This window comes from Alligator mississippiensis, chromosome 13 (assembly GCF_030867095.1).
Source record: "Alligator mississippiensis isolate rAllMis1 chromosome 13, rAllMis1, whole genome shotgun sequence".
In the NCBI taxonomy this organism is placed as follows: Eukaryota; Metazoa; Chordata; order Crocodylia; family Alligatoridae; genus Alligator; species Alligator mississippiensis.
This window is the reverse complement of record NC_081836.1, coordinates 44,232,156-44,255,454: the sequence shown is the minus strand read 5'-3', so window position 1 is coordinate 44,255,454 and position 23,299 is coordinate 44,232,156. Positions and strand designations below refer to the sequence as shown.

The 23,299-nt window shown below is 43.7% G+C and overlaps 1 protein-coding gene across 1 annotated transcript in view; it reads right to left on the bottom strand.

Moving 5' to 3' along the window:
• The window catches only part of XYLT1 (xylosyltransferase 1), a 322,048-nt gene that overhangs the window by 11,773 nt on the left and 286,976 nt on the right, over positions 1–23,299 (bottom strand). The window contains exons 10-11 of the mRNA XM_059716654.1: positions 19,141–19,336; positions 13,397–13,730 (exon numbers count right to left, since the gene is read on the bottom strand). Of these exons, the coding sequence (XP_059572637.1) occupies positions 13,397–13,730; positions 19,141–19,336 (530 nt within the window). The remainder of the gene's footprint in view (positions 1–13,396; positions 13,731–19,140; positions 19,337–23,299) is intronic.

Below are 23,299 nucleotides of genomic sequence, written 5' to 3'. Positions count from 1 at the left end.
AAGTTTGTTCTTGTACTTTTCATCCACTGATCTCAGATTCAAATGAAGAAACTGAAGTACAGAGAGGCAAAGGTCTAGATCCTGAAAGGGACTCAGGTGCCTCCTTCCTCTGGTTCAGGGGTGGGCGATTATTTCGGGCAGAGGGCTGCTTGATGAATTTTGGTGAGCTGTCAAGGGCCACGTGGGTAGCCCCGCCCCTTCAGTTGCTCCACCCCCTGGTCGCCATCTTGGGACCAGACGTCCCGCCCCCTGAGCCCTGACCTTTGCCACCAGAAGTCCCGTCCCCTGATCCCTGACCTTTGCCACCGGAAGTGCCTCCCCTTGTGCAACTTACCAGGTAGCAAGGGGTTGAGACCTCTCTAACATCCTGCCCCAGCAGTGGGGTTTCAGGGGCATCAGACCTCCCCCAGAACTTTCCCCCTACCTGTGCCAGCTGGTCACAAATGGAGGAGGCTCCGCCGCCGATTCTGCTGGCCAGTGCCATCCAGTTGGGCTCACCCCATCCCCAGCAACACCTGGGAAACCAGCTTCAGCCGCACGCTGCTCCAGATGGGACGGACCCGGCCATGTTTGCACCAGCCAGGAAAGGTGGCATGCAGCTGAAGTTGGCTCCTCATGTGCTGCTGGGGACAAGAGGAGCCTGGCTGGGTCTGCACTGCCCAGCAGAAGTGGCAGCGGAGCTGTGTGCCGCTCAGGATGAGACGAGCCTGGCTGGAGCAGCAGGGGCTCAGCTGCATTTTCCCCCTACCGGCACTGGTCAGTCCTGAGCAGCACATGGCTCCGCCACTGCTTCTGCTGGCCAGTGCAGACCCGGCTGGGCTTGCTCCATCCCCAGCAGCATGTCAGGAGCTGACTTCAGCTGCATGCCTCACAACCAGAACCCAAGCAAACAGCCTGAGGTACTGCGGCTGGGTCCGCCAGAGGCTTTTAGAGAGGCAGCTGCCATTATGTGGGGTTTGAAGGGGCTCTGCAGGCAGAAGGGAAGTGCTTTGTGGGCCAGATGCAACCCGTGGGCCGTATTTTGCCCACCCCTGCTCTAGTTTCAGGAATACAAGTTTTAGCTCTGTTGCTCTACAAGGAAAACATGTGCAGAACTCTTGGAAGAGGTGATATCATTTATTAGACCATAACCCTGAGGTAGGTGCCTGGGCTTTTCATACAGGACATGGGGAAAGACAGCACCTTCAGAATAAGATCCACAGAAAGAAACAGCATGCTAAGCCTAGGTGTCTGTCTAATCTTTTCTTGAACACCTCCAAGGTAGGGGAAAGTGCCACCTCCCTTGGAAGCCCATTCCATATTTTGGCAACCCTCATTGTAAATAATTTTTTTCTGATATCCAATCTAAATCTACTCTCCTTTAATTAGTGGCCGTTATTTCTAATAACCCCGAGGGGCGTCCTGGTAAACCGAGTATCCCCTATTCTCTGCTGAACCCCCATGATGAGTTTGTAGACATCCACAAGATCACCTCCCAGCCTTCTCTTGTGGAGGCTGAAGAGATTCAGGTCCCTCAGTCTGTCTTCATAGGATCTTACCCGCAGGCCCTCAACCATACGAGTGGCCCTTCTCTGAACTCTCTCAATGCTGTCCACATCCCTCTTGAAGTGCAGCGCCCAAAACTGGACACAGTACTTCAACTGCAGCCTGACCAATGCCGCATAGAGGGGAATTATCACCTCCCTAGACCTGCTCAGGATGCACCTACTAATGCAAGAAAGGGTGCGGTTAGCCTTACTTATTACATGCATATTATATTATTACATGCATATTATATATGCATGTACACGTTTATTCACGTGTGTGCACGTAATCAGTCCTTAGTTTCCTATAAAATGAGTATTTAAAGCATTCTGGTCTTTCACTCCTCTCTTGGGGAAAAAAGCAAAGGAGTGCAAGCTATACTTCTGTTAGAACATTATACTATTCTCCCATACAATCCAGAATTAAGTGTTCTGCAGTCACTAAGGCAAATTCTTTGCTGGCCAATATACCCACAAAACCCAGAGCCAGCCTTAGTGGTGGGTGACTGCCCAGGACACCATGGTCAGGGGGACACCACACACCACACACACATTCAAGCAGCCTGTGTGAGCAGCCCTCCCTTCATTCCACCCTGCTCTAGGCAGGAGGAGTGGTGCCCAGCGCAGCCTACCCCACACCTCAAGCCATTGCTTTGAAGAAGCCAGGCTGGTCAGCATGTGTGGCAGCAGCAGTGCCTGCCCACCCACCTGCCTGGCGCATCAAGCCGCTATGCCTCCCAGCCAGATGGCACCCCACACCCCTGCCTACCTGCCTCTGCTTGCAGCAGCACCGCTGACTTGGGGAGTTGGTGGGGAAGGAGAGGGGCAAAATACAAGTGCATTCAGGGCACCGTTTTCCCAAGGCCAGCTCTGAGAAACCCCTTTGATTTCAGTGGAGGATGTGAGCTGTACAACAGTGCAAATTGTGGCCCATCCATTTTCAGTGACCCTCCCTTGAAGAAAGAAACAGGGTTTTTTGCCTAATCATTTTGTTCATTCTCTGCTACATGCACAACAGACTTCACTTCACTTACTGTAACTTCTCTCTAACGGCTAAAGTCCTACAGTCTGCTGCAAAGACTAAGGCTCCAATACCCATTTACTTTTTTGGTTCTTCATTTTGCAGAAAAAAGCAAGTAATGCGAGATAGATGGTTGGATTTAGGAATGGAAAATCCAGTTACCTTGGTGCATATTAACACTCTGTGGCCGTAATTTTTAAGGGACATGGAGTGTGGAGCTTTATTTCTTTGCTTGAATTCCACTGAAACCCTTAGGCAAGAAGGTAATTTTTATTGACCTTTGGTTTGTTTGTTTCTCTTGCAGCAAACAAGACAGTGCTGCATTTGCTCATTGTGAAGTTAATCGACTCCCTGTCAAATGGATCTGAACTAAATTTCTAAGCAAATCCTTGTCTTTAGGGTTTTCTCAGGATGGTGAATCCAGTAATTTTGTTTTTCTGAAGCAGAGTCTTTACCCACTGCTATTATTATGTTTAGTCAAGAGCATGTCATGTTGCCTCGTTAATTTAAGAGATTTGCAGCATTTGTGGGACGCCAACCATTAGAATCTTATTGTTGTAGTTGGAATTGAATAAATAACTGCAAATTAACATTGGTAGAACAGAACTTTCCCACTACACCTTCAATGAAGATGATTGATAAATATGTTTTATTATATAGTAACACTGACTGAAGTAGGGCACTGGGTTCTGGGTGCCCATGTACATCCATGTAAGGCTGTTAGATCCTTTTCGCCTTTAAAAAAAGGAATTGAGGTTGTTAGAAGCAAGACTGGGACCTACAAGAAGCTACATGTCAAGTTTCTGCTTCTTAGACAGGGGCAGCAACCAGGGCTAGGGAAGGACATTACACAAAAACTGGTTGAAGTGATTAGAAACTGGTTTAAACCTGTAACAGAATAGATGTTCAGTGCACATAAACCACTCTGAAAATGGCTGAAACCTGGATGAATGTAGTATCAGACTTAATTGATTTCATCTTCATCTTCATGCAGACTGGAACCAGATGAAGTTTAATACTTCCAAAATGCAAGGTGCATTATCTGGGGGAAAATAACCCTCAACATACATGAAGGCTCAGAGGTGACAGCCTGACCTGCACCATGGCTGAAAGGGACCACCACATGAACATAAGTCGTCAGTGCGATGTGGTGGTCAGCAGGGCAAACAGCATGCTGGCATGCATCAACCAATGCATTTAGTGTAATATTAAGGAAGTGATACTCCCACTGTACTGGTTCGACCTGATGATCTGCAAGGTCCCTTCCAGCCCCTAACAATCTATGAATCCCTGCTCAAGCTGCGACCCCCCTTCCACAGCACTGGCCATAGCCAGCATGTGGTATGCTAGCTAATGCTGAGAGGTATCTGTGTAAGGTAGACAGGACAAAGAGACAAAAGCAGACAAGACAGTGTCTGCTATGGGCTTTTTGGAGCTAATCAGCGGGTATCTGGTAATGTTCCTCCATTCCTTCCTTGGAAAAAGCTGTTTAAGAAGAGCTTGAACTAATGAGAGAGGCTTTTGTTTTCTGATGGGCTGATAAATGCTCTGTTATCAACTCTCTGCTGGGCTGGTCAAGAGCACTGAGGGTGAGGGGGACCCCTCCCTAATCAGAGCATCCTGCTGGGGCCTGGACATGCCCCCCCTCTGCTCAGCATTGTAGAAGGGAAGGGAGGGCTGCTCTAATACCCCCTGGCTTCTAGCCTGAGCCACTGCAGGCATGTGCCTGCATTTTCTCAGTCCAGAGAGGATGTCTATGCAGTTACAAACTAGTTCAGCCTAGCCAGGTTTGACTAACCTGCAAAGATTGAATCAATTCATGCTCAGGGTTTTTGAATGTCTGTCCCTAGCCCAGGAGACTCAGGTTTAGGGAAGCTGTTTTCCCCCATCCTAGTTAAGAGCTGTAGCAAGGGTCTCTTTTACTAAGTGTTCTGTATTTGCTTGAACACCTTATCTTCTATTTATTACTAGAACTGCCCTGAGGAAAAAGAGATGGAAAAATGGAGTGCATGAGCTTTTTTTAGACTGCCCCGGTCATGAATCAGCTTATGGGCTCACAGAAATCCATTTACCTTTAATGAAACAAGTACTGTATAAATATTAAACACATTAATACTTATTATCATCACTCCAGTGGGAGAACACTGAAAACTCTGTCATGAGTATGAACTCAAACTGAGAAGTGAAGCTCCTTTGTCTGCACCCCAGCCACTGCTGTATGTACTCTTGCTCTCTAAGGCAGTGGTGTTCTACCTTTTGGCCCTGTGAGCTGGATGAATGGTGTGGGGCCAGTCCAGCTCCTGGGCTGGATAGGGCCCCAGGAACTAGGATTAGGCCCTGTGCTGTATCACCAGGATCAGACCCTGAACTGCCTCTGCCTGTTCCCGCACTGCATCCCCAGTCCCTGCACACCTGGATTGGGCCCCATGTTTACTGATCAGTTCTGTGCTGCCTCTAGCTGGCCCAGTGTCTTGGGATAACACCCTTTACTGCCTTCATTAGGCCCTATACTTCCCTGTGGGGCTCCCCACAGGCCCAGATATTTGGCAGCAATTGCTGCTACTGCTCTCCCACTACCAAATTTTCGGACTCAAATTTTCAAGGAGCCTACTTTGTTTGCATCTTGCCTTGGGTGTGGAGTGAGTCTGACTCCCCTACCCTAGAAAGATGCATGCTAAACTCCTAGGTGCTAAGAAACTGAAATGTTTACATGCAGCAAGATTAGGTATGTGTGAGCATTTGTAGCCAGACTGTTGCTGTGGTAATGGCAGTTCACAAGAATGAAACTATGCTGCACTCTTGCACCAGAAGTCCAAACCCTGGTCTCAAGAGTGTTCATGGAATGATCTGCAGACCTATGGCAACCATCTACTTCTGGGTTTTTTTCCCTTTGAGAAATGTCCCCTACTAATCTGCGCAACTAATTTAGAAAAGGCCCTATATTCTGAGAGAATAAATTACACATATTCTGCAGAGCTATGGGAGAGGGATTGCTTGGTATGTTCTACTTGCTGTCTAGCAAGGGAATTATTATAGCAGAGTGCAGAACTGATTAATGAATAAGCATCGATTGACTAGAGGGAGAATGAATAGCTGTTAAGATAATCATATAATGATGGACCTGAGTCTGCTTATGGTCCAGGGGCTCCAATACATGAGTCCCAAGCATGAGGTGCTCATAACGTATTCAGATTCTTCTAATGTTTCTGCTCCACAGTTAGGGAAAATGGGGAAGGCTAGAGAAGTAGGGGGGAATAATACTCTGAAAGTAGGAGGGTAGTAAAGCATGGGAACAGGCTACCCAGAAAGACTGTGGAATCTCCATCCTTGGAAGTTTTTAAGACCCAGTTTGACAAATCCTTGGCTGGGATGATATAGTTGGGGATGGTATTGCTTTGAGCAGGGGTTTGGACTAGATGAACTCCTGAGGTCCCTTCCAACCCTAATTTTATATGATTCTATGAATAGTGATTTTACATGAGCACTGGGGTTGGGAAGAGGCAGGGAAGGGGATTAGAAGGTAAGGAGGCAGGGAAATACAGGGAGAGGACTGGGACCATAGGAAGTTGATGGAGATAATAGGATGGTTTGTAGGGGAGCAGAGAAAGGCTAAAGCCAGAGGGAAGGTGAATATTAAAAGGTATAGAAGAGGAGATATCCTCTGTGAGGAAATCTGAGGGCCCATCAGCCCCATATTCTTCCTCCCAAATGTGCCAAGGTAAGAGGAAGAAGAGGGGAAGGGTGTGGTCTTTTCCCCACCTTCATGTACATGGCAGGATCTGGGAGACTTGGGCGAGGGACAGAAGTTACACATAAACTGGCTTAAGTGCTCAGAAACCGGTTTAAACCTATAACAGAACAGAAGTTCAGCACACATAAACCAGTTTCAAAATGGTTGAAATCAGTTTAAGATAAACCTGGATGAATGTAGTATTGGACTTAACTGACTGAGCTCAAACCAGTTTATGCAACTTCTGTCCCAGGCCGCTTATTGCTTTAACTTAAACAAGAGTCCACAAGCATCCCAGCATGCTCTGAAGCCCTGGGCAGGGCTATGCTCTCTGCTCCAGTCATACAGGCCTGGCCCCAACCCTCTGCTCCCTAGCTGAGCAGGGGCATGACCAGATGCCAGCCTTCCTAAGGTGAAGGGGGAAGGGAAGAGGTTTATTCTTCCCTCCCTCCCCTGTCCCACCAGCATGAACCTCTGCCAGACATTTCTCTGCTAGATGTTCCAACAGTAGTGGTACAGCCAGCCCTAGCAGCAGCCTCAAGTAAACTGGCCAGGGAGGGGTCTGCTTGGCACTCCCCCTTGCTGCTCCCGTGACAGGGGTGCAGCTAGATGCTGACCATCATAGCCCCGTGAGACAGAGGGGGCAGGGAAGGGGTTTATTTTAGTGCAAACCTCTTCCCAGGACGGGGCTGCACTACGGGCAGGGACGAGGCAGTCAGAGCTGCTGCAGACTGAGCAGGGCGAGTGGCAGTGGCACTAGGAGGGAATTGCGGGGCTATGGCCACCCCTCTGAGCCCCAGTGCTGCCGCTCACCCCATGCAGTCTGTGGCAGCTCCATCTGCCTGGCTCTGCACCACCCTCATCCGCAGTGCAGCCCCTGCTGGGAAGAAGCTTGCAATTCCCAGGAAAGCATGAGAGGGGCTGTTGCCCCCATCATAGTTCCTGCCCCCTTCCTGTTCCAGTGGCAGGGGAGGGGGCATGGCCAGAAGGCAGCTGGCATGGCCCCCTGAGGCAAGGGGGCAGGGAGGGGGATTATTTCCCCCCTCCCTCTGGTATCTGGTGGAAGGGGCAGGGAGGGAACTTAAACTGCTGCTTGCCCTGTGCAGGGAGCGACTGGAAGTGATGGCAGCGGTTGGGGCTGGCAGACCCCGGTCCCCTGGGGAGATGGGGCGGAGGAGAAATAAACCCCCTCTACCTCAAGGGCCATGCTGGTCAGCATCTGGCTGTGCCCCTGCCTCCACCTCTGCAACAGCAGAGGGGGAGCGCCATGTAGACCCTGGCTTGGGTCTGTGCCAGTGGGACAGGGAGTGGGGAATTAAACCCCCTCCCTGGCCAGTTCACTTGAGGCTACAGCTGGGGCTGGCCTGCAGCCAACAGTGCACTCTAACGCGCACCCCCACCCCTCTCCAGCTTCTGGCCTGAGTCACTGTAGGCATGTACCTCCATTTCCTGAATGTCTACTCACTTGCAAATTTGTTCAATCTAGGCAGGTTAGACTAACTACAAAGACTGAATCAATTCAGGCTCCAACTTTTTGAATATCTTTCCCTAGCCTTGGGGGTTACTGACTCAGGTGAAGACATGAAAGGAAAATTAATGCCTGTTTTATTTGTGCATACAGTTGAGGAGGGAGTGGTATGTTTTCCAAATACCAGATCTTTGTGTCTTCTGTGTCTTCTCATCGTCTTTAATGGTCCTCTAAAATCTTCTTTCCTTCCTGCTTTCCTCTCTCTACACAGTTTGTTCCCCTTCTCTACACAGGAATTTAATTTCTGCAGCATTCTGGTGGCTCTGGGTCCCCCGAGTAACCTTCCTTCAGAAATATTTGAGCAGTGATGAGAGTGGTACAGAGCACAGACCAAGGGGATAAGACCAAGAAGAAAAGAAAGTAAGGTTGGGAACTCTCTATTAAATGGGCCCAGGGAGTCTTTATCTGCAGTGGAAATGGATTGACCATCTCCATGTGTTTATTAACTTGATTGAAAAAACTTTCTGTTTTACTCTTATGGTTCTACTTTTCATAATGGGCAATAAGTCTTTTGTTTCTACATTTGGTTAGACAAGCCCATCTGGATATAATATAACAGCAAAGCTCTTTTTCCTGTTGTGTGTTTTAGGTTTGCATGAACTGACTTTTAGCCATAAAAAGGCATGGTGTATGTATGAACTAGCCAAATCTCCTGGTAATATAAAATGTTAAGGGAAACATCCTTGTGGGCAGCTTTGCCAGTATTACTTATTCCATATGGCTTGACCATTCTGAATCACAATATAGGAATGACCATATCCAACGGAAAGTGAATGATGTTATTACTTCCATGGGGATGGTAAGTGAAAAGCTGTTCTGCCTTTTCAGAGAAAATTCCCTAAATCTTGAGTGAAATGATAAAAGCATGACCTGGTTAGTTGTTTTTTTCTGATTTAATTCTTGCCTGCCTGTTTGCCAATCAGGTTATCCAGGCATCTGTGCTTTACCATCACTATAGTCGAAGCATAAATGTGTATGTAGTTAATATGTGTGTGCAGTCCCATAGTTGCAGATGCAAATTATGCAGGTAAATGAATACCCATACTTTTATGCAAATTGTATGGGCCGTATTTTTATACAAGCTCTTATATCTGTAATACATACAGTTTAATGATTAAAGCATTAAACCAAACATGCAAAGTGCTGCAATACATTCTGGAAGCACCTTTCAGTTTACTAATTCATTGTCTAAGGTGGTATAGCCAATAATCTCTGATACGTAGAAAAACAGAAATTCTCTAATAAAAATACTTTGCTCCCTTCTGTCAACAACTCCTGAATAAAATTTTGTGTATATTGTATTTCAATTTTAATACACTACTAATAGTACTATTTCTTGATTTTAGAAGTTTTTTGGTAGCCTGTGTATTGTTTTCAGTTTTTACATCATGGGTTCACAATGCCCTTATTTGGCACAGAAAAATATGTTTAAATAATGAAGTGGTAACAAGAACTGGGAAATTATATGATATTTCTGTATAGAATGCAATATTGTGGCTGGATCAAAAAGCTTTGAAAAAAAATAAAGAGTCTAAATTTGCATGGTAAATGCCAGTATAACCTTAACTACAATGGTGTGTCACTATCTGCCCCTGGAATAAATTTTTCTTTTATTTTCATGTCATCGGACATCTGGAGATTACATGTCACTATAGCAGTAGCAAATCATTACTGATTTTTTTTCACCTCCAAATAATATTGTTCCCAAGCTCTATATTCCACGCTTGTAGTAACCTACAATTACCACAGCCAATTTGGCTGAACATATATGAACCTGATTTTTTCCCACTGAATGAACAGGCAACATTTTTTCAATGGAGTCATTACAGATTTGAATTTCGACCAACAGGAGCTTTGTCTTTTAGTCATAAGTAGCCCAATCTTACTTAGGTCTGGGAAATGCTGAACTGTCCATTAGGCCCTAGAGCTGTGCACAGAAAATAAACAAGGTTGTAATTGTTTCCACTGCCTATGTACTACATTTTCCATTCAACTTCTTCAGTAACTATTGAATTAGCAAAGGACATACAGTAAATTAATTCACACAAAGTAAGTCAATATCAAGATGTAAACTTGGTTGCCTCAAACTCTAAAACGTCTATTCTGTTCATATGGTGCATTTTCCTACTTATCTTTGTCTATTAGTTAATAATGGTAGCAGCATGTTGCTGGGATAGTATCTGCTGCAAAATGTTGCCAACAAATGTTAAAAGAAAAACCAGCAAGTTTACTGTTCTGGAGAGAAATGTGTGGAATCAAGCTCCTGTTGAGGAAGATTAGGATTACATTAGCTCTCAGCAGTTGCCTGGTGATGTTTGCATTACAGAAGCAGCACGTTCCTCTATAAGGTAAATACTCAATTCAGATTATTTGCTACCCTGTCAGAATGAAGAACTACTTCTGAACACTTAATAGGACAGCTCATGTATCTAGTAACTTAAAAATAACTAATATTATGAATATTAATATTAAATAGACGAACTCCAACAGGTAAGAATGGCAAAGATATTCATAGCAACAAACTTGTTTTGAATGAGAACCGGACAAGACTGAAAACTGCTATCCCTCACTTACAGCTCCTTATACATACTTAACAAATGTAAAGAACATTCAAATAGATAGGGGTTCTTATTGGCGATCGCTGCTCGGACATCTGAATATTCTAACAGAACTTGAGACAACTAACCAGACCATGCTTTTATCATTAAACTTTTGATTGAGGGAATTTCCCCTGAAAAGGCAGAACAGCTTTTCAATTACCATCCCCATGAAAGTAATTAACATCATTCACTTTTCTGTTAGATATAGGCATTCCTATATTGTGATTCAGAACGGTCAAACCATATGGAATAAGTAATACTGGTATGAGTAGGTCAGATACTGTGGGAGGGAAGTGGCTTTTTGTAAAGAAAGTAAGCCAGGGGCAGGAAAAATATGGCCCACGGGCTGAATCTGGCCCACCAGGCAATTTCATCCAGCTTGCAGGCAGGCGCCTACCAATTCACTGTATCTGGCCTGGCCCTGGGCTGCCCCTGCTGTGCTCGCATGGGGCTGAGCCCCACTCACTCCAGTGGGGGCAGCACATGCTGTGCTCCCACCCTCGCCTATGGGATGGCCCTGACCCTGGCCCCACAGGTAGGGAAGCAGTGGCGGGTGGGGAAAGGGTGGTGGTGGTGGCACGTGGCTGGTGGGGGGAACTAGTAGCAGCAGTGGGCAGGTGGGCAGGGGGAGAAGTGGCAGGGGAAGGGCAGCAGTGGAGTGGGAGTGGTGGTGGCAGTGGCAGGAGGGCAGAGAGGAATGATGGCAGTGGCAGGTGGGAGTAAAGTGGCAGCTGTGTGGGAGCATGGGGCCCACGCTGATGCCCCAGGGCTGGGGCCGGGGCCGGGGCCATGGCCAAGGCCAGCAGGGATCCAAGGCAGGGCACCAGGAGTGTGGAGCCTGGGTCAGCAGAGTCTGCCTGGCTCTATTGCATGGGGCTTGCACGCAGTTTCCAGGTTCTCCACCCGAGCCGCACGCCTCTTGCGGGAGTCCCGTGCAATGGAGCCAGTGGCCTGACCCCACTCACTGCTACACGCAGATCATGGGGAATGGCGGGGAGCTCCATGTTATTGGAGCCCCATGATCTGCACCACTGGCTTCATCTTGCCACGTGCAGTCACTGCATCACTGTCAGGGGGCTCTGCCTGCTGCTGCCACTGGCTGCAGGGGCTATGTGCAATGGGGGGAGGGTGTTTGTAGGGGGGGCCTACACACATGCACTCACCCCACCATACGCACGCGCTCACATCTCCACACACATACACCCCCTCCACCCTACCCTTCCACACACCCAACCCCCCCCCACACGGCTCTCTACAAACCCCATACCCACCCACCCACCCACACACATCCCCACCCCACTCCCCACATAAACCCACAGTCCCCCACAAAACCCATACCCATCCACCCATACTGCCCACACCTACCTATATTCCCCTACAAATACATCCACACACACCCCCTTCCCCACACACACATCCACACACACCCAGAACCCCCCACAAACTCCATACCCACCCATACACCCTCACCCCCTCCAATATACAAGAATAAGACTTCATTTTGAGCTATTATGCAATCACCTCTATATACACGATGCAAACACGCACAAATCAGGACAAAAATATATTTTAAAAAATTAAAATATGTTATTGTAGATGTTTGATTTTTACTGTATAATTTGTTTTTTTTTCTTGGTTCCAAGATAGGAAACCCCCTTCCCAAAAGGATTACTTCTGGTCCCATGATAGCAACTGGGGCAGGGGGGGGACAGGGGAGGGGAGCACCTGTCAAGAGACAGGGCTACCCTTGCAACCCTTGACAGCTCACCAGAACTCATTAAGCGGCCCTCCAGCTGATATAATTGCCCACCCCTAGAGTAAGTAATTGATGCATCTTCAGCAAAACTTAAGAGGTGATTATTCTGCTTTACTCAGCACTGGTGAGACTGCAGCTGGAGTACTGTGTCCAGTTCTGGGCACTACACTTCAACAAGGACATGGACAAGCTTGAGAGAGTCTAAAGAGCCACCCGTATGATCAGAGTCTTAAAAGGCAAGCCATACGAGGAAAGGTTGAGGGATCTAGGACTTTTCAGCCTGAAGAAAAGCAGGCTGAGAGGGGACCTGGTAGCAGCTTACTGCTATACCAGGGCACCCGAGGGGAAAACTAGGAGTAGGGGCTACAAACTCCTGGAATACCAATTCAGACTCAACATTAGGAAAAACTTCTTCACAGTCAGGTTGTCCAGACTGTGGAATAAGCTCCCTTCAGAGATGGTGCAATCACCTACCCTGGAAATCTTCAAGAGGAAACTAGACAGTCACCTTGCTGGGTCACCTAATCCCCAGTTATCTTTGATGCTTGGTGCAGGGGGCTGGATCTGATGATCTTCCAAGGTCCCTTCCGGCCTTACAATCTATGACTCTATGAAAGCCTAGGTTTTGTCTGAACCTTTTTGGAATCACCAGTAAATTCATATATACGGAACCTTATATGTGTATAACCCACTTCTGTAGAGATTACAGGGAAAGGCTTTGGCATCTGTGGAGAAAGTTGGGAAAGGCAGTGATTTGAGTTGAGGCATACATCACATCTGGCTCAGGAAATGCTAATGAATGCAGTATTTCATAACCTGAGGTCATTATTATACATAAGGTCTTTGACTAGCAAATGGCATAAAAAGCTATGTATCTCTTTGTGAAAATGTGTAAAAGTAGCAATGAATGCAAACAGCCTCTTCCTCTTTACTTGCATTCCTACAAAATGACTTGTTTGTCTGTTCTTAAGATTACTGTGTCTAAAATTTTTAAACATATAATCCAGAACCTAATAAACTCCCACATTTTGCAGACTGAATACAGCTACTTTCAGTTGTCTTCAAACACTAGTTTCTTCAGTTTTAGCATATAAAGTATTACTTTCTTTCACGTTTCCAGTATGGTGTCACTATGTTTCTAACAACAGCATTTGCAATGAGTAAAGTATTGCTTCACATTTGTACTTTACATCTCTTCTGAGAACTGTAATACCTACCAGACCTGCAAAAACACTTACCTTGTTTGATAGGCTGCCTGTTGGAGAATGTAAGAGGAGAAACAAGGAATTTGGTTTCAGCTACAGGAACCCAGTGGTGCAGAATTTTAATTGTCCAGACTCCAGGCCGTAGTGGTAAATTCAATGGTGGTTTGTAGTGAGTAAATTCTGCGCTAGATTCTATAAGAATATCATATGTAGCTGCGATGACATTGACTGGATCCACCCAGATCACAGTAACTGTGACGTTTGGGCCTTTCCCCCACTTTTGCATGCCAATGGGCTCGTCCATTGGCCCAATAAGTCCTCCAAAGTTCCGAAATACTCTTTCCTTGGCATCCCACTCAGTGCCAATCTGAAATTAAGGACATGATTGTTACTACTGTAGTCTCTGAAAAATAGCATCGGGCCCTCTTGCTCCAAATTCTATCCCACACCTGTCAACAGGACTATTCAGGGGTTTACAGTTAAGCACGTGTAAAGGTTCTTGTAGGTTACAGCTTAAATTGATGTTATAAAACATAAAGATATACATGTATAGTACCTGCAGCCAGTGTTATTACCAACAAATAGTGACATGTAAAGGCCTATTATGGATATCTACTTGTTACTAAAAGCTTAATTGTGCATTAAGATACCCTGTTTCAGAAATTAAGTCAGGAATGGTAATGAGTGTTTTGATCTGATTATGGATGTTTGAGTAAACTTTTGACCCCATAATGTTTGAATGGAAGAAGCTCTCTCTTTTTGTCATTTGATTTTTGTTTTTACTCTTAAAAAAGAATTAATTTGGAAAACTCTACACTCAAAGGAAAGAAACCCCTGGCTCAGACTGGATTCTCATGCCATTTTGCCTAGCATCCATTTTAATCAAGCATAAAAAGCTGAACATTGACCACCGCTACCAGAATCATGCAGTGTAAGCATGAGTCAGCTGCTGTCCAAAATAGAACAAGACTTTCATTGACTTGAACAGAAGCTGGGTTATACCCATCCTACAGTGAGATGCTGCCCACCTAACAAATCCCAATCACCTTCCTCATGGATGCAGCAGGCTATTTCTGGTAAGCCCTGTTCTTAGTGTCATCATACTGAAGTTTTAAAATTATTATTATTTACTAAGTAACAGTAAAGCAGCTGATTCACAACCTACCATAAATATTTAATAGACCTTTCATTTTCCTAGCAGCTTTCATATTTCAGTGCTCTTTATATGGGTTTTAATGGCTCGCCTGTAACCCATGGGATAATATGAACTTATAAGCCTTTGCAATTAAACACTGTACATTAGAGAGAAACATTTGTAAACAGAGAGCATGAAGGCATGTATAATAGTTAGCTTCTGTGATATATTTCCATCCAAACACTGTATATAGCATGAGCTTATCAGTAACCAAGGTAGGTATACATAGACATACACACCACGTGTGTAAGATAAGATGTGCTGCATCTCAGTTGAGAGGAAGAATAGCCTAGTGTTCATGTGGGACATGGGAGAACCAGATTTGGTTCCTTATACTGCTACAGACTTTCTGTGGGAACTTTCTGTGGGAAAATCACTCTGTAAAATGGGGATACATCACTCTTACCCCATCTTTAAAATGAAATAATAGCACTTCTGTAAGGCACTGGGAGAACAAATATTTGAAAGATTATGCAGCGTTCTAACATTGTGGTTTCAAGGACTAGTGTCTCCATGATGCTGTAGACCATATCTACAAATCAGAATGCCTACAAGAAATCAACTCCTGGATAAAGAAGAGCCAGCTCAAACTAGACCCAGGCAAGACTGAAGTGATGATGTTAAGAAACAGAAAGTGCTCTGAAGAATTAGTAAAGAGATTGCTTCCACTCTCCACTAAAGAAAGTCCTCATTTGTCAGCATGGCATGAAGCATCAGGATGCTATTTAAGTCCTCAATAACAATGGATGCCAGCCCTGAACTCATGATAAAGTGATCCTGGTCAGGGGGATCTAACAGCCTTCCGGAATGGCAGGACACTTAAGTCTGATAGTCTGTAGGAAAGCTGCAAAAGCTTCCTCTCTGAAAAAGCTTTTTCATCATGAGAATGACACTCTACCCCAAAAAACCCAACCAAGGGCAAAACAACCCCAACCAATCGGAAGACTACCTCAAGTAGAGATTTTACCCTGGAAGAAGGAGAAGTGTTAGCAATTCTGTGAAATCCAGGAGAGACTTCTATACTGCTACTAAGAAAATGCTTAGAAATTATAGGCTGGCATGAAGGGGACACTGGAAAAAATTACAGGAAGAGTGCAGTGTGCTCTAGTGATGTCCAGCTAATGTATATGATTGGGAAACTTTACCTCCATAGTATATATTAGAACAACACAGGGATTGCCTCAGCCTGAACTGGGCAGTCAGTCTAAAGCAGGGGTGGCCAACCTGTAGCATGGGTGCCACAAGTGGCACAGACAGTTTCTGTGTGTAACACACAACAGATGAGGGAGGAAACAGGGTGCACAGTGTTAGAAAGGGCAGGAAGCAGAAAGCAGAGCAGCAGATCGGATAAAGGAAATGGATCAGAGTGGCACTTGGAGAGGGTGCAAGGCTAATTTGTGGCATGCCTGCCAAAAAGGTTGGCCTCCACTTGTCTACAAGAATCAGAAAAACCTAATCAGCCTCTTGCTGTGCCTCCTAACACATCCCCCTCAGGCCTGGTGGATTTCAGTGAAGAATTTAAGTCTTTAAAACTATAACCTTTTATAAGTAATACTGTTTCTAGCAATTTTTAGAACAATTTTTATATCTTCTTCTAAGCACTGCTCTACTGGGGTTCAGATAACTAATTTTGTCATGGATCCCTAAAATGGGTTTAAAATAGCTTTTGGCTAATATTTATGGCTGGACGAGGTGGGTAGAATTGAAGTCATGGTAGTAGTCATTTGGGAGGAGCTCCACAAGTCACTTGCAATTTTGATGCTCATGCGTAAGCAGCCCACACATTCATACGGGTACAAATTCATACCTCATCATTTTGTATTTTATCATTCCGTAGGGACATATATTTGATATGCCATTATTTTAACATCCATTATTTTTAACTTCCAGGACAGGCAGTGAGTGCTGGGTACCCTTGTAAAGCCAGGAGTCAGCCTTCTTGGCATAAAACTACTGTTTTAATCCTTGTTCAGTCCCAAGATAAAATTTTCTTAAGATAAATTATGCCTTGATTATGGGTTTGTGTCTCATTGCTCACTGCAAACAGGACCATTAGGTTCACACAAAGCACACTAATTGCCTGCCACCTAGTTTATTTTATTCTCGGTGATGAATCACGATTCTTAACAAGGCCAGAAATGAACTTAGTTTTCCAGTGATAGAGTTTAAGCCTTCTGGTACTTTTAATTTAATCAACTTTTTCCCTTTCCAGTGGTATTAATTTTAGGTTTCTGAAGAGATAGCATGAATCCAAATTACTACTAGATAATAAGGACATCTTATACATGCATGTTATGTAAAGCACTTTTTTGGGAGGGAGTTGGGCTGTCTCTTGGTAAGGCTAAAGGCTAGAGTGTATCCTAGGAATTATTCTCTTTCACACTTCATAGAAGAAAAAGTGCTCAGAATCCAGTGTGCAACTGTAATTGTGCCATTATTTTTCCCAAACTTGTGTGACTCAAAGCAGTAGCATTTTTGTATTGTCCACAGGATCACCTTTTGGTCCCTCCGTTGGACTGGTGAAATGTGGTCTTGGACTGTTGCTGAAAACCTGCTGTTCAGGAAGTGGAACATGAAGAGCAAAGAGGGGTAGTGGCAGCCATTAGGATCGTAAAAGCAGCAAGGGCCTAATTGTAACTAGACATCCTATGATTCCTGCTGTAACACTCATTGTATGCAGGGCCCAAAATGGCCATGGAAAACATTACGCCTTATCAGGGGCACTTTCTGAAGCAGCCTTTCCTGCTGGCTTCATTTGTGTAAGCTAGGAGAAGGATTGAAGCACTCAGCCAACAACCACCTTGCCAACTCTAATTCACTGTCTAATCACAAGAAGAAAGTTGGTAGAAAAGCAGCAGAGGTGTGTCATGATGCATACAAGCACAGTACTCTGAATACACTGTGCAGCCGCTTAGTCTATGACTTTTGCTCTTAAGACCATTGTAGCTCTAATCATAGGGGAATTGCTAAGTTTATTTCACAATCATGGGGCCTCTTAGAAGTGAGAAATGCTATTTATAATAAAGAAAGATCAATTCTGTGGTCTGTCAGTCTTGACTGAAGCCAGACAAGTTATTTTGGATTTATACTGGGGAAACTGGTCCAAAAATACACGTCCACTGTCCAAGCAAAAGTCAAATCAGTAATTAAAATTAAAATAGCTGACTTTTTACTTCCTGATTTTCTTAACATGAATCAACTATAAAGAGAGAGAACAATCTGAGACTACAAGGGAGAAACAAGAATTGAAACAAACAACTTTTCACGCACATATCCATGCTTCTCTTTGTGACAAATTTAAATTTTCCTTCTAGAGTGAAATGAGAGCACCAAAAGCCAAATTCTTCCTTGAGCACACTTATATGGGTTCCTTATCTAAGGACCTGTGGGCAGATTTGTGAGCCAGAACTTTTTGAATGATTGAAAGAAGTCCATATTTGTTCTTTTTCTTATTCAACACTGTGTTTGAGAAAGGCTGGAATACTTTAATTTTAATATAATTAGGCAATCTGTTTCTGCTGCTAGCACCTGTGTTTTCAAACTTAGAAACACTTCCATCAGGAATTGTGCTAAAGTAGGATTAAAAAAAAAACCCAAATAAACAAGAGAAGTGCTATTACAAATCACAAGAAATACAGCTTGTGTGTCAATTTATCACAGCACAAAATGGCAAGTCAACTACCAGACACATTGATAAACGGAATGTACCCTATATTCATCTCCTTAATGGGACATTAATGTCTTGGATTTGCCACGCACACCAAAACACTGAATCCTACCTCGGCCCTTCTTAATTGCCCAAGAAGATGTTAATTTATGGACTCGGCCATAATGACTGGGAACAAATTTGTTCAATCAATGTATGCTTTAATTGAAATTTGTAGCTTAACAAGAAAAATCATGAAATTAAATGTTCAGACAGTTATATCTTTAAAACAGAACATAGATGTCAGGTTCTATTACCAGTCTACTTTCCAGATGTCTTTTAGGGGTTCATTTTTCATACTGTGTGTGTTAGATACTGAGGCAAATCCTATGAAGAAATAACAGGATTTGTGGGTAAATCTCAACTGCTGCTGGGATAATTTTCTCTTTGATGTTCCTACATCAATATTCTAGTCATGCATAGCATCAGTCCCTGACTTTTATTAATGTTAATTTTTATCAGCGTATTTGGGAGAAGGAGAATCTAATAATGCAGAGCGACTCCACCATAAAGTCTACCCCAGTCTAGAGCTGCAATATCTTTAGTTTTTTTTCAACCCAAAGTCCTTCTGAGAGGGGAAAATAAGCAACAGTGACCATTCCTGTGAAAAGATGGCCTTCAGCTCCCACTTAAAACAAGAGGAACACATTGTACATAAAGGGTATCGCACAGGAGGTCATCAACATGCTAGAGACTTGGGTAATAAATAAGAATTCCCATTGCTACCTCCTACAGAAAAGTATTTGTTCAGTCAACTTCTGAGTCACTCTGCCCTCAGATTTGTCCTCATGTCTTCCAATATACTGTTGAGCTGGCATGCAAATTTATCAGTCACCTATGAACCCTGCTGAGAATGGGGTTATGAGGAATGCTTACCTCTGAAAACTGCAGCCTTCCAAAATCACTTGGTGGACTAGCAATTTTAAACACTTTCTTCGGCATCACCCAAGTTTCCAAAGTTTCTAGTTTACTGACAGCCAGATTGGTTGCATGATGTTTGATTAGGAAGCCCTGAAAACGGTCAGCAAGGAAGTAGAGATGGACAGAAACTGGATGGCCCATAGGATAATACCTGTAAAACATGTAGTATACACAGGTGGCATCACTTAGGAAAAAGAGAGACATGGAATTACCATACTTGAAACTAGCGGCTTAAAATGTATTTGATTCAGTTAAGAAATTTAGTATTACTTCATTAAGAAAGTTTAAATATGTTCCTTCCTCATTATCAATTATTCTCAGGTTGTTCTTATCATTTCGAAACATTAAAATTCTTACTAAGAATATGCTAATTTGAAAGACATTCACAATTAAACCTCTAGAGTGTCTCTACATGCCAGAAATCTCCTATTAACCTTTTTCTGCCTAAGAAATCCTACATGGAGACATATTTTACATGAAGGTAAGGAGTCCAAACTGCAGAGTTCAGATCTACATTCAGACACTTCTTGTATTAAGGAGTACTTAATTTTGAGGTCCCAATTCAAATGAAGGCCATGCCTAAAACTCCATTGAAAACTAATTCAAATAGGGAAGTGTATAAATGTGACCCAGTTACTGTGCCCCAAGTCTTGAAACCATCAGTCTAACTGCCCTAATTAGAGTGGGGTACTACAGCCTCTCGACCCCATGCTTTTGCACACAGCTGTCAGAACTCCCCAAAACCTTTCTATTTCAGAAACTTTCCTCTTCTGAGAAGAAACTCTGAATTCTGTGAACACCATTTTGCTTTAAATAAGATGCCACAAAAGTAGTGTTCTCTACAGTTACAAAACACTGCAGCCTAGCTGTTTATTTCTAATCACCGCTCTGTTTTGAATAGGAAGCCTTTCTCTTTAAAGACACAACTGGATTGAGTTGCAGAGAGAATCTGCCCTTTCTTGTCCCTGATCCTGTAAAGTTACTTGCATGAGCTTAATCTTATGCGGTAGGAGCAGTTCTGATGCTTTCCTTGGTGGTACTCACACTGGCTCCAGTTAAACACTCAAATAACACTTTGCAGGACTCGGGCCTTTTTTTGCCTCATGGAGAACTGAGAAGTGTGAAGGAAAAGCTTTGTGCAATATAGTGCCAGGGAGGAAAGTTTTCCAGTCCATCAGAGAGAAATGGCAGTTAGGCAGTTTTGCCAGTTTACAGTTATTCTAGTGAAAGTTTGGCAGGATAAACGTTCACTGGTAACTCAATTACTTTCAGAAAATTTCTAACCCTTGATACTTCAGCCAGGCTTTGTTACCAATGTCCAAGTATAACGATTGTTATTGTAAGCAATAACGTCAAACAGACCAACTTTGTCCTACCCACCTGTGAACACTGAAATGTAGGACTGGACAGTAAAGCATAAGATAGGTTTGCGGTCTCTGCGTCCCATTCATATCTGCTGTCTGTGTTTAATCCCTTTAGCATCATCTTAACCAAGTGCCTCTCATTGCTACAATAACAGTACGATAGTTCCATTTACAAAGACTTTATATTGGTCGTATGGAACCAGTCCCTAGCTTTATTTTCACATAGCATAAATTAAGAATACAAATTCAATGCAAATCCCTGTTTGTCAACTGACAAGGATCTCGTGCTTCTCAGAGATTTTCCTGCTGCCATTTCCAGCCTCTCAAATTATTCAGTGATCAAACCAATGTCAAGGGTCTTGTCATAAAACCACCTTGTAGCATGCAGCAATTGGTATGTTTTTATCAAGACATCCACAGAGTGGGAACATAACAGGGTGTTGCAAATCCGAGTAGAGGCGCAGCACTGAACACAACTCAGAAAAGGCCGTATTTTATACATTGGTTTTGTCAGGGAATACTGGAAAGAAGTTGTTGACGCATAGTTGAACAAAATGCCTTTCTCCTTACAGAAGGGCTTGAGCTGCTTTTGCCAGACACTATGTCCATCTTTCCATTTATTTAAAAAACATTAACAAGAAGGATTTGTAGAGTTTAGTTACTCTTGTCAAATAATGCTCATAGTCATAGGTTTAAACCGGGGTGGGCAGAATGCGGCCTGTGGGCCAGATGTGGCCCGTCACGCCATTGAATCTGGCCCATGGGGCCCCTAAAAAATTTAGAAAATTAATATTTATCTGCCCCTGGCTGCCTGTCATGCGGCCCTCAATGGCTTGCCAAAACTCAGTAAGCAGCCCTCCACCTGACACAATTGCCCATCCCTGTTTAAACATATGGCTAACTGAATATTTTATCCTCTGAATGGTTTTCTTAACAATACTATAAAGGGTACAATTATGGCTCTAATCAGGATAACTGGACATTTTTGCAGTGCTGTAATTAATTGTGAAGCAAGGAAGTGACAGACACATTGTAAACCTCCTAGTATTATATCTATGAAAACTTGTTTGCTAAAACCTGACTCCCTGTGATGATGATGTATGGCAGGGACCTAGGGCTGAAGACAGCTGACTAAGAACAACTGCATTATATGAAACCTATAGCAGCAAGGGTTGAAATTTCTAGAGCTTGAGAAGTGAGCACAGGAAGACAGACTACAAACAGGTCGACTCCAACGGAGTCTGCTACAAGACAACAAACAAAGCACGGGAGCCAACGTAAGTGACAATCCAGCTTCTGTTCTGAATTCTACCAACCTTCCATTTTATGTGTGTCGAAGCAAATATTTATAATATCCCTGGAACACTCTGACTAAATTGTCCCTTGGCAGCAACTGGTAAAAATATCACAGGGTGGAGAGAGAAATTAAATCCCATCTCTCTAAGATGTTGATGCATGATATGACCTAAATTCAACAACAGTCGAAAGAGGCATGTCTTTGAAGCAGCGGGCTACAACTCGTTAGTAGTCTCCAAAGCAACTTCCCTTACAGAAATTTCCTGTGCATCAACTGGTGGCAGTATGGGATTGACTGAGTGAGATCTTGTGCTGCAAAGCTTTCTTTCTGCTGCCTGAAGCAGTGTCAAATGAAGTAGGGTGGTGACTGCAGTATCTGCTGACTTCATGCAGTTGCAAGCCCTAGAGCAAAAGTGATTCTGCAGAGGAACATAAACCTAGGCCTATTACCTCTGCTGCTGCCTTGGAGACTCTCAAAATTATGAGGGGGAGGGAGAGGAAGCCAAAGAAGGAAAGCAACTGCAAAGAATGGGATGGGATATGCCTTATAAAATTAAAATTGGACAGGACTTCTAGTTTGTGGCTCTGACCAGATATTCCTAGCCACAAGGGGGTTAGCCAAAGTAGCCAAGTGCAGTTTCCTTTGGACATCATAGACTTTTTGCCTTAACTTGCTTCATAGACTCTCTGTGTGTTGTAAAACAGCTATGTTTCATCCCAAAGGAGCACTGTTTCAGTGGTGGGTAAAATGATTCCCCTGTGTGTGGTCTGTGTTTAAGCCTGCAAATCACCTTCAGCTCCTTTTCAATGAAAGACACTATATAAATGCAATCCATCATTCATATAAATCATTGCTAAAATGCTGGCAAAAGGGAGAAGAAAAATAATTGTTACATTGTTTTACTACTAGCAACATGTTGCTTCCATCCCCTCTTCTGGTTTTGTCGCTACATGCCAAATAACCTTAAAATTTTTTTTAGATTTGTCCCTACTTCACATAAGAGATGATGTTCTTCTGGTGATTATTTATATCAAATTGTTATTGATTTTTTACTGTTTTTGGTAACTTTTATTGGAGTGGTGTAATGGAAATCTGGCTTACAAATTATCAGAGTTTTCCAAATGGGACTATACTCAGCCATTTTGTGCTAGGAAAGTCACAAAGAACTGAGTTCCTACTGAAGAACACAGGACACATAAAACTGCAAGGAATGTATTTAGCAGTCACAAAGTTAGATTGTAAGCATTCATCTGTTAGGATTAAAAGACAGACAGGTAAAAATGCAGGAGTAGGTATTTTTTAAAGTAAAGGGAGAATTCTTGTCTATCAGGGAAAGCTTTGAAGGCCTGTTCTGAAAATAAACCCTTTCACATTATGTATGCATGGAAGACAAACAACTATGTTAACTTTACTTTGAAATGAATGAAAGCAACATTTCTGTTTAATCGTAAAA